This window comes from Plecotus auritus (assembly GCF_963455305.1).
Source record: "Plecotus auritus genome assembly, chromosome: 11".
Classification (NCBI taxonomy): Eukaryota; Metazoa; Chordata; class Mammalia; order Chiroptera; family Vespertilionidae; genus Plecotus; species Plecotus auritus.
Genome location: NC_137777.1, coordinates 11,014,954 through 11,031,780, shown reverse-complemented (window position 1 = coordinate 11,031,780; position 16,827 = coordinate 11,014,954). Strand labels below are relative to the sequence as shown.

The following is a 16,827-nucleotide window of genomic DNA, read 5'->3' as shown; positions in this document are numbered from 1 at the left end:
TGAAAATGTATCTAGAACACATAAAGAATTCCTACTACTCAATGTTTTTAAAAAAAACCCAATTACAAAATGGGCAACACACTTGAACAAACTTTTCACAAAGGAAGACAGAAATGACCAATGAGCACATGACAGAGGGCTCAACATCATTAGTCATCAGGGACACGCAGATCAGCACTTCAATGAGGTGCCTTAAACACCCACCAGAATAGCTAAAATTAAACAGACTGACACCAAATTTTAGTGAGAATGTGGAGCAACCTGAACCCTCACACATGGCTGGTGGCAATGTAAAATGCTGTCACCTCTCTGGAAAAAGTTAGGCAACTTCTCTTAAAGAGTATATGAGTCATTTCAACTTTACCACAGATAGATATTAAAAAAAAAAGTTGGGGGGAAAAATCTGTGCTTTAGAATGTGGCTGCAGGAAATAGACATGATTCAGTATATATTCGTTTATAGTTGGTTCTCTATTCTTTTGACCTCAGATGATTTTTCTTACTAGTTATTCATTCAAAAAATATCTCCTGAGTTCCTGTCATGTCCCCAGCAATTGCCTGTGTACTAAGAATATAATGTCATACAGGAAAGGCAGGTTCCAGTCCTCATGGAATTTATATTCTTGTAGAGAGATACATACTAAACAAGTAGGTAGAGAGGTGGATAGATAGAAAGAAGTTACCGAATGTTATTAGGACTCTGAGTATACAGAGTAGATGCTAAGTAAGAGAATTAGAGAGAGGGGGTGGAGGAAGAGGGAGGGAGAGGGAGAGAGAGAGAGAGAGAGAGAGAGGAAGTTCTACTCTACTAGGGTAGTCAGGAAAGACCTCTCGAGGGGAAAAAAAACACAAAAAAACTTTTCCATTGAGATCTGAAGATTGAAAGAAAGCAGCCACAGACAAAGCTGGGAAAAAGGCATTCCAGACAGAGGGGTTAGTGAGTGCAAAGGCCCTGAGGTAGAAAGTAGCCTGGAAGGTATTTAAAATAAAATACTTGGTTCATCTTGGTCAGCTGGCCACTGATACCTGGTCCAAGTCACCACATCTTGGCATGACATGCAAGAACAGTACCAAGCATTCATTGCAGGCCAAAAAAGAGTGGAAAAGACGGGGAAGAGTTTTAAGCCGAAGACTGGGGGAGACTACAATAGTGAGTTACTGAAACCAGGAGTTAAACAGAACCCAGGTCTCTGGAGCCCACACTGATGAGCATTCTGGATCGGCTGCTTTTTAAGATAGGTCAGTTGTATCTACCTACCTGCTTAGTCCTATCATGATCTAATGATGATAACAACAATAAGATAATGACCACGATCAAGGTAAGATGTCAGTTGTGTTTCACTGATTACTCCCCATGCATCAGGTTCTATGTCTAGTGCAGCGGTCGCCAACCTTTCGGGCCTCACGGACCAACTGCTGCTCCAAAGGTTTCCTTAGTGCATGTTATTCTCTCAACTGCTCTGAGAGGTGAACAGTATTCTCCCCAAGTTACAGATGAGAAAACAGGCTCGGAGTGGGTAAGTAATGTACCTAAGGTCTCGCAACCTCTGAGTGGCAGCGCCTGCATTTGAGCCAGGTCTGTCTGATTCCAAATCCTACTGTACATAGTGTTGCCTTTGTAAGCTGCCAAATCTTCCCAGTAGTACCTTCTGGTTGGTCTTTTCTTCAGGGGGCTAAAGAAGCTGAAGGGTCGTTTGGATGCAAAAGGACATTAGCATGATTCACCTTTAGCTTTGATGGGAGAGAAAGAGGAAAAAAAAAAAGGGAGAGAGAGAGAGATAACAAAAACACACACAATTGTGAAAGACCGACTTGAGGCTACTCCAAATTATTTTGGTTCAGATGCTATACTAGACATTTTCAAAGGGCATTGCACAAACAAACAACATTGTCAGAATCCTGAAACCTACATTCAAAATGCATTAATTTCTTTTTACCAGTAGAGATTCAGAAAAACATGCCAGTGATGTGACTCTTAAGCATTTGCTTTTGATCATCAGAAAGCTGGAAAGTAGATGGTGAGCATTTATATATGTTTTAAAATTATGAATGCAAAATAGCAGCCAAGAATACATTTTTATATCAAGGTTAAAAGCTGATGAAAAATGACAGTCTGTACTAGGAATGCAAACAGGCCATTAATTATAGCAGCTTCACAAAGCACCAGAGTAATATGCAGTTTGCAATACTTTACCAACATTTACATAACTATATAGCCTCCTCTCAGATTCCAGAGATTCTATTTTCGATAAGTAGCAATTCAAAAGGTTAGTCACCTCATCTATATTATTATCCAACTTCTGTGGATGTGAAATGGTAACACCTTCAATTTACATGTTATCAAACCAGAGAGGCTGCCTCTAAATTCTTTCTTCTCATCTATTCCAGCATGACTGTGCGGCAGGCATTGTGCACAGCCCTGGGGTTAAGGAGATAAATGAGAAACACAGTATGTCTCCAGGAGAACTCCCAATCCAGAGGGAGAAACAGACCAGTAAACACACAACCCCAACAGAGTTTGGACAAACTAAAGAGATGGAGATCAAAATGGCAATATGATGTTAGGGGGTGTTCTCCCAACCAGATACCTACAATTATAGTAGTGATATTAAATAAATTAAAATTGTCTTTCTCTTCCTTCCTTCCTTTCTTCTTTTCCTTCTCCTTCCCTCCCTTCCTCTTTTATTCAATAAGTACATCTAGATGTGAGTTAAAAAAAACTGTATAGTAATAGCATTTTACATGTATGAAACGCTATGTGCTGGGCAATAATAACGTCTCGTTTAATCCTCACACAATGCTGGGAAGAAGGTACAGTTATTGCCCCCATCATACAGATGAAACTGAGGCACGGAGTGTTTACACTATTTGCCAATGCCACACATCTGGCCGGTGGCTGAACCAAGATCCAGAATTGGGGCTCTGGGGTCCACGGCCCGAGTCTATCCATTATGAGCTGGTATGCCTGTCACACTACCTGAAGCAATAATAAGGATTCAGTGATTAAAGAACATTTCGGAATTTCTAACAAAGGCCTTCTAAACAAAGTATCTGCCTTTCAAAAATCAGAGAGGGGAAACGGATGATGAGAAGGAAAAAATGGCAGCCTTCCGTGTTCATCTTCCCTGGTTTCCCCCTTGGGGGCACAGTGGCCCTCCACCTGCATAAATGATGAGGATTGGCATTCTGCTTGATTACTGGGCATCTGTCAGGAGACTCCGAGTGAACTCAGCAAAAAAACTAAAATAAATAAGGAAGGAAAACCACCGACACACCGAGGCTGGCCCAGTTGCAACATTGTGAGTCACTGGTACTTTCCTTCTTTTGTAATCATGTTTGCCCCCCGAAAGCAACAATATTTCAAAACAATATAAATCAAGCGTGATAGCTAATTATGCTAAGGTCACACCAAAGACCAAACCACCAGGACATCAAAAATCCTAGGAAGTGGAAGTGTGAAGTAGCAGCATTAATAGTCTCCCATTAAAAAACAATAGGAGGGGGACCAGCTCTTTTCTCTGAGGACCACTGACTTTTCAAAATCAACCTCTTAAGACATTTCATCTCTGCGTTGAATGTTTTTAGCTGGCCCTCTGATTACAGAAATGTTCATGTTAAATCTCATCAGAATGAAGAATGTTCCATAAATGGTAATGTCTTTAATCAGGGCCCTCTTTGAAGCTATTTAACTCTCTGGATGTAGCCCAACCAGTGCTTATATTATGTCATTTATCGACTCTATTAATGATCATTACAGGGATTGATTTATACTTTTCCACGGCGCTCTCACCAGATGGTATGACACCCTCCCTCTGTGACACTCCATAAACATCACCTGGACTCACTCATATCTCTCCAGCTGAATATCTAATCAGATCTTAGTCATCTTCACACTGGATTGCTTCTCTTCCTCCTCTTCTTCACTATAGCTCTCCATACAGCACACAAAGGTGAAGTGACAGAAACATAAACCAGTAGTATTCATAAAGCCAACTTCTATCAACAACTCATTCCCACTTCAATGAATTCTTACCCAGTGTGGGGATGCAATTTTCACAGTAAAGTGAAGGGACAGCCTTTGCTTTCTTTGCTGATTAAAATTTAGCCTGTGTTCAATTATCTTGGGCAATGGAGAAAATAACTCGAAAAAATATATATATATTTGGCAATGGGAGTACAACAGACAATTTGGCCTCAAGAGAATTACTTTCTAAATTATATTTTACTTGGGCTAATATAAAAATTACATTGTATTGTTGAGCTCGCGTGTTGAGAAAGCAGGAGGCAGAGGTCCCAAGGTGCACTGCATTGCAAGAAAGCCAGCCTAGGATTTGAAACTGCCTTGGGTGATCCAAAAAGTGGATAATAGAGAAATGGAAATGCTTAACTGTTTTTCTTACAAAATATAAAAACCAGATTAATGGGACTGTTTCATAGTGGCTTCAAACTGAAAATGTCTAAAAGCCTAACCGATCATGTAGCCTTCAAATCAGCTCCCTCTCCTGAAACCTGTATTTCTCATTACTCTCTAGTCCCTAAGCCAGGCGGAGGGAAACGGAAACTGAGGCAGACTGGAAAGGACACATCCCATCAACAAACGGACTTTGTAGCTCATTTCCTTGGCTGAAGTTTGCTGATGTAGCCAGATCTGGTTTTTCCCTACAAACCACAAACCCTTCTTTTTATGTATAACTCACGACTTTAAAATATTGGGCCGAACTGAACACAGATTCATCCCATTGTTTTTAATCCTTGCCTATTGTAAACTTGGACTTCTCCAGCTTCCCATCAAATGGAACCAGTTCTGATAATGTTATCCCTCCTGTTGTCCCTCTCCATTCCCATTGCCATCATCTATGCTCTCATGTATCACATCTGCATTATCAGAATAGGATTCTGTCTTTTCTTCTCAAAGCATGCTATGTACAGTCATCAGATTTACCTTTCTAAACCGCAGTTCCCCGACTTTAACTTGCATCAGAATCACCTGGGGATGCTGGTTAAACAAGTCCCACACCCAAGCATTTTTAATTTAATGGGTTTCAAATGGGGCCTGATAACTTGCATATTGACAAGCTCCCAGATGAGGTTGATGATGGTGTTCCAGGGACCATATTTAGAGAAATAGTACTCTCAAATATCACCCCCACTTTCACCCCATTCAGTGATTCCCCATTTCCTCCACATTAAACTTAAAAATTCCTCCCCAGCCTAGAACTTTGGGTTCTTATAACCTGGTCTCTTCCTCTCACCCCACAATAATATTTCTCTGATCTCCTATGAAACCTTCTGGCTTCAGCCAAACTGGTCTGCTTGTGTATTACCCAAGTGCATTATATGCTCCCACCTTCTTGCCTTGATCAGGTGAGGTATGTCTTTCCACTTTCTTTCTCTTGTTCAAGTAACTTTTTCATGGAGTACACCCAAAACCCACATCTCAGTGAAGCCTGCCCTAATCAGATTATCTCTGATCTACTATCTCTTCTTGATTCCTATAGCATTAGCTCTCCAGGTTGCTTGGTGTAAACTAGAGGGTGAGGTAGGGGGAGAGAGCAACCAAAGGACTTGTATGCATGCATATAAGCCTAACCAATGGACACAGACACCAAGGGGGTGAGGGCATGAGTTGGGGGTGGGTGTGAGGACACATATGTAATACCTTAATCAATAAAATAAATAAATAAATAAAGTGTTTAGCATTTAGAACCAGAGACTCTGAATATGACTCTTAGTTCTTTCATTAGTTGTGTAACTTGGCTAGCCATTTAACCATTCTGACCCAGTTTCCCCTTCAGTAAAAGAAAGATAACAATATCTATTTTATTGTATTGGGTTGCATAACAGTTAAATGAACGAACTATTTAAGCCTTCTGAGAAGCACAGTACAAAGAAAGTGCTTAATAAATGTTAATGTTCTTCATTCATCTGTTTCCCCCACCCATGCACTTAGCCCTAAATAAAAAATATACTAGTCATCTATATTTTAAGCTTACCCTTCTCTCTTTTAGCCAAATAGAATGTTCCTAAGGGACAAAAAAAAAAAAAGTCTCATTCAACTGAGTAACCCTAGTCCTTGGCAACTTCTGAGCAACTAGTAAGCTCTCAATAAACGTTTACCTAAAAATGATTAGATTAAGAAATAATGTAAAACATGGTTCTATAAAGAAGTTTTCCTCTGCAAAACTTAAATACCTTATATTAACTACATTTATCCTTAAAATATCCTCCTATGACAAAGGCAACAGGTATTTTACATATTTTAGAAAAACTGGAAAAAAATCTAATTGGATCCCAGTGGATACTTCATGGTAAACAAAAGAAAAAAAAAATCATCATTAAAGAAAAAAATCTCTGGGAAGTAAATTTGTGCACTAGAACACTAATAACATGAAGACAGGAAAATAACATCAGTGAACCTGGAGGCAGTGCTGTTAAGAAGTAATGGCTTCCTACAGACATCTTCCGAGGCCCTCTATCATGCAGCCCTGTGACTGCTGTACTTCCAAAGTGGCAGGCAAACACGGAGAACTGCGCTGACAAGTGTCAACCAAACTGATCAGACACATTTCCTGTTCTTCAGGAGATTCTCTAATTTTGAAGTCAAGCAGCAAGAAATTCTAATTTCTATTCTGTGCTCTGGTGTTGCTGACTTCAACACAACTCCTGGACAGAGTCCAACATCACCCACTCCCACCGAGCTAATGGGAACGGCCCGTCTGAAAGAGGGGAGCCATTTTACTCACTCAAACTCAAAACACTGTTTTTCATGAATGTTATGGCAGAAAAAAAGATATAATCTGACATATTTTTCTCCAAATACAGAGCAAATGCACTAAAAGTTCAAGTTGTTTTGAACTTACTATACAGAGGCCACACAGCTTGGTCAGAGGGCACTCAAACTCAGTTTGTCATAAGAGCCCCGCCATAATTAACTACAAATCTCAGACAAGTTCATTCCTTCAATAGACATTTCCTGAGGGATTATTACATAACAAAAATTATACTAAATTATGAGGACAGAGAAGTAAATATATATAATCCACGTCTTTCCGAAACTTAAAGGCAATTGGGGCAGACTGAAATAGTTCACCAAAATTGGCATTAAGGTAGAACACACTTCCTAGCCTCCACATAACTACATTCTGGCCAGTGAAATGTGAGTGTAAGTGAGGTAGGACATATCCAGGCCTGGCCATGGCAAACCTCCCTCTTGATTATGAACTTTCTCTTTCTATATCTTTATTTGCCAGCTGAATGCAAAGGACTCTGAGATCTTATTGGTGATGGAGCCACAGGATGGAAAGAAGCAGAAGGCCACCTGCTGACCACACTCTTGAAACTATTTTGTGAGCAGGAAATTGACTGCTACTGTGTTAAGTGACCAAGATTTGAAGTTGTTTGTATGACAGTTAGTCTACCCTACCAAAGCACAAACCCAAAAGACCTCTAAGACATTATGATCTAGAGTATGCACAAGATGATGGGGCACTACCAGAAAGAGGTATCTCACCTAGGCTGGAGTTGAATATCAGGGAGGGCTCTGCAAAAGAAGAAACACTTAAGATGAATCTTGAGGGACATTGTGAAAAAGGAAATAGGATGTTGAGGAGGAGAAAGCACTTGCAAACTTTGAGGAAATGTGGCACACTGGGAAAGTGTCAGTGATTCCTGACTACTAGAATATAGAAGGATTTGGGAAATGGAGCTGCTAAATATGTACTGTTTGAAATGAATGAACCCAGGACATGGTGTAACTAGTAAAAATAATGAATAAGGGAAGAAAAAAGTAATCAAGAACATCTAACTTAAAGGCAGACAGATGACATTCTCTTCATGAAGATAGAAAATGCAGGAGAAAGAAGTGAAAGGATGAGTTTGCTTTTGAAAGAAACTAACACTGAGATAACTATGAAACATCCACAGAAGAATCAGCAGGTAGTTGGACGTAAGGGTCTGAAGCTCAGGCAGTAGTAAGGATAGGAGAGGTGGTTGAAGCCACAAGTGTATGGGGATTGCTCAGGTAGAATATTCTGAGTGACAAGCCAGAGAAATAGGAAAGGAAGTGGGAAAGGGGGGGGTGGGAGGGAGGTAGGGAGGGAGAGAGAGAGTGAGAGAAGATATTAGAAAAGCAGTCAAGAGATAAAGTAATATGGTGGCCTGAAAATGTCCATTATGTTTGACAATTAGTCAACTATTTGTGACCTTAACAAGTTCCATTTCAATACTAGCAAAAGCCAGGTTAAAATGGTCTGTGGAGTGAATGAGAGATGAAGAATCAGAGATAGGAAGGAATATAAAATACTTTTTAAGGAAAATAGACTCTAAGAAACAATTAGCTAGAAGTGGACAAAGAGACAGAATTTGTTTCATTTGGTTTTAATTTTTCAGGATACAAGACTTAAACATGTAAATATGCTTAATTCTTTGAACTTTTATTTCCCTACCTATAAAGCAGGGATAATAAGGCTCCTTCTGCTTGGTTCCTTGGGTCGCTGTCAGAACAAATAAGATGACATATGTGAAAGATTCTAATCTAAGTACTAAGTAAAGGGCAAGGTTATTATGTATTTATAAATGTTGAAAATAAGGAGTTATTAAAGTCAAGAGTCCAGTGAAATATGGTTGGCTATAAAATCAAGAAAAAAAATATAATCAGTCTAGATCTAGAAATATTCATAAAAATGTCTTCTTAATATACACTACAAGTTGCTGACCCCAAATCTTAGAGCCTAACAACAGATTTCTAAGTCCTATGCTGGACAAAATTTTTCTGGGGCTCCTGGGTTACAGTCTGGGTTTCCAAACGTCTTCATTACACCAGAAAGAAAAAGAAAAAAGCCAATTAACCCTGGCAGACGGCAGTACATTAAGTCATCTGGGAATTTATTAGTCTTATGAGTAGTAGTTCTTAAATAAATATTGCTGGCAGTCACCCAGTTTCCCAAAGCAAAACACTAGCTCCATAATTTAGGTCTCATGACCAGTGAAATCATGGTGAATGGCAACAGCTTTCTCAGTATGTTATTCTAAGGGGTGACTGAGGCATTCTGGGACATAAGCTAGCCATTTTAGGACTTCTCTCCTGAGAAGATTTACTATCCAACAGAATATGGTCTAATCATTATTTCACTAGCCACCAAACCTTTAAAGACTCTACAAAGAACATTATTTCTAGCACTATGACATGAGTGGACTAGACTTGCTCTCATAAAACTTCTAACAGGTGGTCTTCACATGTCCCATCTTCTTCCCCTGGGAAGATACTGAACCCCCATAAAGGAAAAATGTCCCTTTCCTTCTTCTCTGCACTTTTGGACAACTCCTTCTGACTTGATTTCCTACTTGCTAATGTACCCTCCTCAATTGTTTTATTTTCAAGGGTGTAGGATGCTAATTAAGGTCAAGTAGCTACGTTTCCAGCTCCAAACAGTAATTGTGCAGAATAAGCTTTCCTTTACAGTAGGTGACTAACGACCTGGTCTTGAGAACCAAATACACTCTACTTGCAATTATTTTGCATTTCTTTCTCTGAAAGAGATCAGACTATAATACTAAAATGGTGCTCCGTGTATCCATGTTTCTCCAATATTTTATCCTTAATGTGTGGCACTACCATACCTAGCTATTCAACTAGGCCAAATGTCTGCAGGTCAATTTTTAGACCTTTTTATCCACGGCAATGCTAAATTTCATCCTAAGACTGAGGGTCAATAAAGCACTTTGCAAATTACTGCCATCAGAACCACAAAGAAAAAGACAAAACTTATGCTGCCCTCACATCATACCGCCAAACATTTATACAGACTTTTATAAATAATCAAGTGTCTTTCATAAGTTTACCTCATTTATCCTTAAAATAATTTTGTAAATTTTTTTACTCATCATCACCCATTAATAGAAAAGAATGCCAAGGCTCAGAGAGTTTAAGAACATTTCCCAAGGCCACACAGGTTTTCAAGGGCTGAGCCAGTTCTCTATCCAACATTCTCTGCTTCCTCAATTCTGTACCATAGATGGCCCCATCGTATTACCCACTATGTTTTCATTTCACTTCTCTAGCAACAATGGAAAGAGCCTGGCTTTCTCTGAAATCGTCAAAGAGTCTCTGATGAGACACAGACGTGAAGTCAGTTCTCCCACTAATGAAAATACATAATATATTGGTTATATAAGGAATGTTATGGGATCATCACAAATGTGGAAAGCTTTTTAAGGAATGCACAAATGATGCCTGGAATCCTGAGAAGGCCAAATTAGATATTACAAACAAATGACCAAATGTGGGATAGGGGAAATTCCATGAGCTAACAGTTTTTTTCATTTGAATGGTTTGTTTTCATTTCATAAGGACTTCTCTTTCATGGAAAACTCTGCTTTTTTAAAGGATTTCAAAGTAGCATCATGACAAACCTGTAAATGGAGAAGGAAGCCACCGATCGAATGAGGGATGCCAAAGCCCCCACTTTGGCAGCTTCCACTGCCCCCTGGATTCGGTATTTCACTGTGTTGGAGTAGTTGGTATAAGGCTGATTATAAACAACAATCTTCCCTCTTGCTTCTGGGGCCCTTCTCTGCAGTTCATCGAATGAGGTCACCACCAGAACTTCTGCTGTAATGCCTAGAAATAAAAGTCATATGAGATTAACTTATAGTTTCCGATCAGCCAGGTTGGACTGGCACACGAAAGGTCACATATGCTCTATCTGCTACATCTGGAAAACTGTTTGAGTAGATCAAAGTGTTACAGCCATTTGCCATGGGAGAAAGATTGTGGGGGTTAGCCAGTTTCCCAAGAGAGAGAAAAGGCATTCAAAAATGTAACATACAACTCATGAGGTTTTTTGACTCCCTTAACCAGCTGGTATTAAATTGCAAATGGCTTGAAAAGATAGGTTTTTTCCCTCCTTCCCACCCTAAGAAGTCACGAGTTTCACAGAATGACATGAATTATTTATAAAGAAAATACATTTTAGGAAGCTCCCCTTGGGATTAATGAAACACATACTTATCTTTCCATAAAACTATTTTGATATGTTGCTATACAACCTTCCTTCATGACATCATACAAAGGATGGCCATTTATAAAGAATGTTCTTAGAAGCCAATGATGTTCACTAACTTTTTCATTGTTGTTAATCCTCACCAGAGGATATTTTTCCATTGGCCTTCAGAAAGAGTGGAAGGGAGGGGAAGAGACAGAGAGAGAGAAACATCAATGTGAGAGAGACACATAGATTGGTTGCCTCCTGCATGCGCCCCTACCAGGGCTGGGGATCAAACCTGCAACCGAGGTAGGTGCCCTTGACCAAAATTGAACCCAGGACCCTTCAGTCCTTGGGCCAACACTCTATACACTGAGCCAAACCGATCAGAGACACTTTTTAAAATATATATGTTTTTATTGATGTTAGAGAGAGATAGAAAGAAACATCGTTGAGAGAGACACATGGATTGGTTGCCTCCTGCAGGCCCTGACCTGGAATGAAATCAGGGACCTCCTGGTTCATGGGTTGATACTCAACCACTGAATCACACCAGCCGGGGTGATCTTCATTGCCTTTAACAAATAGTCAATGTAACCTTTCCCAAGAACCACAAAAAAGCTTGTTTTCTTTCCTCCTTTGTACAAAACATTCTTAAAGGATGTGGAAATTTCCCATGCTTCTCAATTTACAGCACTTGTTCACACCAACTACATCACGATTCTTCACATAAAACTTTTGAGGATCTTGTATAGCTGTCCTATGATCCTGTTGTCTCATTTAGAAGAGGCATGCTATCTTTCCTCAGACCACAAGTCTTGCCCGAATTTCCTGATTAGGGAACAGGGTTTCACAGGTTCTGAGAAGTCATTCAAAAACTGCCAGACCACTGAAGATCCAATTTTATGGAGCAGTTAGAGTAACAAACAAACAAAAAAAAACAATAAAAAAATATTTAGCAACGAAGGCCAGATGCAGTGGCTAAATATAACTGCCTAAAAGGAAGTGGCAGGCGCCTACTGTTTTGTGGCTTCAGACACACAGTCATGAAATATGTCAGTTAAAAACCAAAGTATCAACATATATTCGGCATCCTTAATCTTGCAAACTAGAGAACTGGGTTTTTCTGGAAGCTTAACAGATGTCATTAAAATATTAACTGTTACTTGGAAAATTCTTTTAAAATACACTGCAGTTATAAGAGAATTCCTGCTTTCAATGTAGATTCCATCACAGCGGACCCTCCGGGCAGGCTCTTCTCCAACTCTATTTCCACCATCCAGACTGAATTTTTACTTTTACTTTAAAGTGACTGATTGCAGATCTATAAGAACGTCTCCACTAACATTCGGATCTCAACATTGAATTTATAATCTAAGAAAAGCAACATGCAATTATGGAAAGTAAGGAAGCCACTACTTTTTCACATGATAAATATGTGCCAAAGTACAAGTAAGGGTGCAGCTAGACAGAGTTTGAGAATCATAACTTTCTGAAATCTAGTTACCTTGAAACTTGCCTGGCATTAATATTGGCATAGCATGAGAATTTTGTTGATGGTTTTCAGCTGTTCCTAATGAAAAACAGATTCAATGGTTTACCTAAGGGGCGTCCTAGCAATGGGGTAATTTTGGCATCTGGATTGGAGCCACTAGAAATGAAGCCAAATTTCTATAAATTTTTATAAGCCACTGCAAAATTAAAGTCATACAAGGGTGGTATTTCTCTCTGGTCTATGCTTCAAGTTCTTTTAACAAATGAGAGAGTGACAGAGTGCTGAAGAGCCGAAACACAGATGCCACAGTTGCCAATGCAAATCACTAGTAATAGCTATAGGTCAAAACCTATCACCATGAACTTGGAAGAAGAGTTCAAATTAATCTGTTTTCCTGAGGGCTACGCATCATCTCTGATTCTTTTGTCTCCTTCATCCCCTGTGTCTAGTAAATCCTCAAACACTAATAATATTGATTGAACCCAAGGCCCCTGCTCCCCCCCATTATACTCCCTCACATCAGGCCCTTATCTGTCTTTTGAACTGGTATAAATATCTCCCCCACCAGTCACCCACCACTATTGCTGCCCCAACCTCCAGTCCAGGTCCCTCCATTACATGTCAACAGAGCTGCCAGCTTGTACTATTGGAAATGCTGAGTAAGTAGATCAGTCACTTACCCTCCACCTTACCCCTCTTCATTTACATACCAAAGACTGTCTATCTCTATAGACACTGGATTCCTTTGCTTTCAAAGCCCATCAATAGTACACTTAAAAATTTCCAGTCACCATGCAAGTTCACTTCTGTGTCTTTGTTCACGCTAAGGTACATCATGTCATGTTGACCCCATTCTCCCAACTTCATCATGTGACAAACACCTACTTATTCCTCAGGTTGTCATTTAAAAATCACTCCTTTAGGAAGCATTCCCTGGCCTCTGGCCTCTTGTCTCAGCTCTTCCTCCCAGCCCCAGGGAGGGCCGATTCATGCACCACCCTTCTCTGGACTTTGAGAGTGTCCTGGGCAGACCTGGGCCTTGGATGGTGAAACTCTGCCTATTAAGACTCTCTCAGCTACTTAAACTGTGGTCTCCTCAGGGGCTGGGGCCATGTTCATTTTTGTTTGAATCTCCAGGGCCTACCACAGTGGCTCGTGTATGTGTAGCACTCAGTCAATAAATACCTCCTTGAGTGGCACTGCCTCAAATACGGGATCCTTGGCTGGAGCTAAAGCCTTCCCATAAAAGTGCAATTTTACCCTTAAAGTTTGCTAGCACTTCTCCCTCAACAACTCCGAAGTCTGGTTCTCCTGCCACCAGAACACAGCTGCACAACAATAGCCAAGCACAAAAGGCCTTGGGCGGTCAGAATAGAAATACAAGTGCCAAGTGTGAAAACTCAGAAACCTCTTTTTCTCTCTCTTAGAGCCTAGTGACCCTTACTCTTCCCAGAATTTGAAAGCTAGTATTTAAGCCTCTAAACTATGAGAAACAACAAATAAAAGGAAAGAGAGAGGTTTGGAAGAGGATAGCAACAGTACAAGAAGACAACAGGTAGAATAACAAGTGCTCATAGAATTGTATGTCATGTTGGCAGTGTTCTACCTCCGCGATAACTCAGTAGCCATTAGACACGCAGGGCTGATGAAAACTTTCAATGACACTAATGTGATCAGAAACTGGATTGTTAATGTCATTTACTTTAATGAATTTATATTTAAATTTAAATAGCATCTGTGTGTAGTGGCTGCTCTGTGGAACTCACAATCCCCACAGGCTCAGGCATTATGCAGGCAAATGGCTGCAAGCCTCCCTGCCCGCCCTGAGGGGCCTGGCTTCCTGATGGCTCCATAACCCGGTGATGCCAGGGCCATGACCTCCCGCAGAGGTCACAGACCAGGTGGACCCTATGGCGCATACTTCATTGGAGAAGGCAGGGTGTGTACTAACACTTAAGGCAGACTTTTGCTACAGTTGAATAAAATAAAACGAGGCCATCTGGAAAACCTCACTCTCCGATGTTAGTTTGTGTTTGGACACGTTACATAAAAGAAATGCTCATGGCTGCCTACAAATCAGCAGCTCCACTGGCCTCCTTTCTTCTTGTCTCCCTTCTTCCCTTTCCCCCGTTCTCAAAAATAGTACATGGGAACCTCTAAGAACTCAAAACTAGTGTCAGATTCACAGCAAGGCCTGCCCTGACCTCCCTATTTATAATTGCAAACCACTCCCAACTCTTGCTTAACTTTTCCACGGAATTTATCAGCTTCCAGCTGCATCCACTGCAATGTGAGCTCACGGCGGGTAGAAATGTTTGTCTGTTTTATTCATTAATGTAACCAAAGTAACTGAAATGGTGCTTGACACACATACCCTCATAGGCACAAACACACACATGTACACATGCATGTACCGAATGAATGAAAATAAACCAAAAATGTAAAAGTATAATAATACCCCATCCATGGTCACACTCCAGAAATGTATGCTTCCAAGGAAATTGTGTATTTCTGGATATTCTGTCAGAATAATTGAGTGATAATAATGAAAGAAATAATAGCTAGATTGAGTACCTATTGTTTACAGTCATTTGCACAGGAACTCTGCACGCGAGTTACTGGGAGGAAATTGAGGGGCCGAGAAACAAGTTTACACAACTATGAGGTGTTGAAGCCCAGATTTGAATTACTGGTTTTCTGAATCCAAGAGTCATGCTCCTCCCACTAACTGCATTGCTGTTTTCAAAAATGTAAAAATGTGTCAAAGAAAATCTAAGTGGCTTTGTTTTATGAGGATTGACAAGGAAAAATAAAACAATATGGAAAAATCCACCTAAGTTATCAGGTTTTGTTCTTAGTCTACCCAGGATCCTGCTCATGCATCAGGATGCTGTTATCACACCAGGTCCCAATCTATTCATAGGGGCGGGGAGGGGAGCTTCACTCCAGGACAAGAGTCAGCGGACTGTTGGAGTAACGAAGAGGATTATGGTTGGTAATTCTAAAGAAAATGTAGGACTGGTGCTAAAACAAGTATTCTTACAAAGTGACTCTCTTGGCTATAGCTGATTATATCATAAAAATAGCATACAAACCCTCAGGTTTCTTTTTATTCATCACATGTAATTTTCAAAGTTGATCAATTTATTTTATTTTTTAATATATATTTTTATTGATTTCAGAGAGGAAGGGAGAGGGAGAGAGAGATAGAAACATCAATGATGAGAGAGAATCATTGATCGGCTGCCTCCTGCACGCCCCACTGGGGATCGAGCTCATAACTCAGGCATGTGCCTTTGACTGGAATCAAACCTGGGAACCTTTAGTCCGCAGGCTGACACTCTATCCACTGAGCCAAACCAGCTAGGACTGATCAAATTATTTTTAAGCAACTTACCCTGTGCACAATTACTGCTGCAGTCTCCTTACAGAGACAACAGTTATGGATGGCTGTGGTATGGATGCAAGTCATTAATCCTGCGGAGAATTTGATAAAGAGATTCCAATTGCAGTCTCTTCTGAGTTGACTCCTCCCAAAAACAGTTAAGAATAGGAAGATCATGAAGTGAAACTTTTATATTTTGTGCTACTAAAAGGAAAATATCACAGACAGAAAAGCAATGTCTCTGAGGCTCAATTCAATGTGGTGTTTTAGGAAATTGATTCTGGTTTCAGAAGACTTCACCCTAAACAAGAAACAATTCAGGCCCACCCAAAAGGAAGCCTAGCTTCTTACTCTTATCACATAAACTTATTGTAAGCGCACTACTCAATATAACTGGGCCCAATAAGACGACTGCCTGTTACGAAGAAAGGAAAAGAGTTGTTCTTTGAAACAGTGTTTTGACCTGAAATGATAAGGAAATTGCAAAATAATGGCAAGGCAGATAAAAGAATACCAGAGCACCTCTTCAGACTGTCCATTTGTTTATGGAGAATATTATGACTGTACAACACCTTTTCATGAAAGAACAAGCCCTAGAGATTCAAATTCCTTCAACATATTGACAGCCCTTCTACTGGACAGGGCTTTGTGCTGGGAGTTGGGGACAATACAAGTTTGAATAAATTCCAGTCCTATCCTTAAAAATTGCATAATCTGCCTGGCCAGAGTGGTTGAGCATCAGCCCAGGAACCAAGAGGTCTCTGGTTTGATTATCGGTTAGGGCACATGCCCGGGTTACAAGCTAGATTTCCAGTAGGGGGTGTGCAGGAGGCAGCCAACTGATTTTTCTCTCTCATCCATGTTTCTATCTCTCTATCCATCTTCCTTCCTCTCTCTCTAAAAATTATTAAAAGTGATAAATTTAAAAAGAAAACGCTGTTGGGTCGGACTGGCGTGGCTCAGTGG

At 40.2% G+C, this 16,827-nt stretch overlaps 1 protein-coding gene across 3 annotated transcripts in view; it reads right to left on the bottom strand.

Moving 5' to 3' along the window:
- CPQ (carboxypeptidase Q) overlaps positions 1-16,827 on the bottom strand; it is a 385,779-nt gene that overhangs the window by 257,639 nt on the left and 111,313 nt on the right. For all 3 annotated transcript variants that reach the window (XM_080646549.1, XM_080646548.1, XM_080646550.1), the window contains exon 3: positions 10,410-10,617. In XM_080646549.1, coding sequence (XP_080502675.1) covers positions 10,410-10,617 — 208 coding nt within the window. The remainder of the gene's footprint in view (positions 1-10,409; positions 10,618-16,827) is intronic.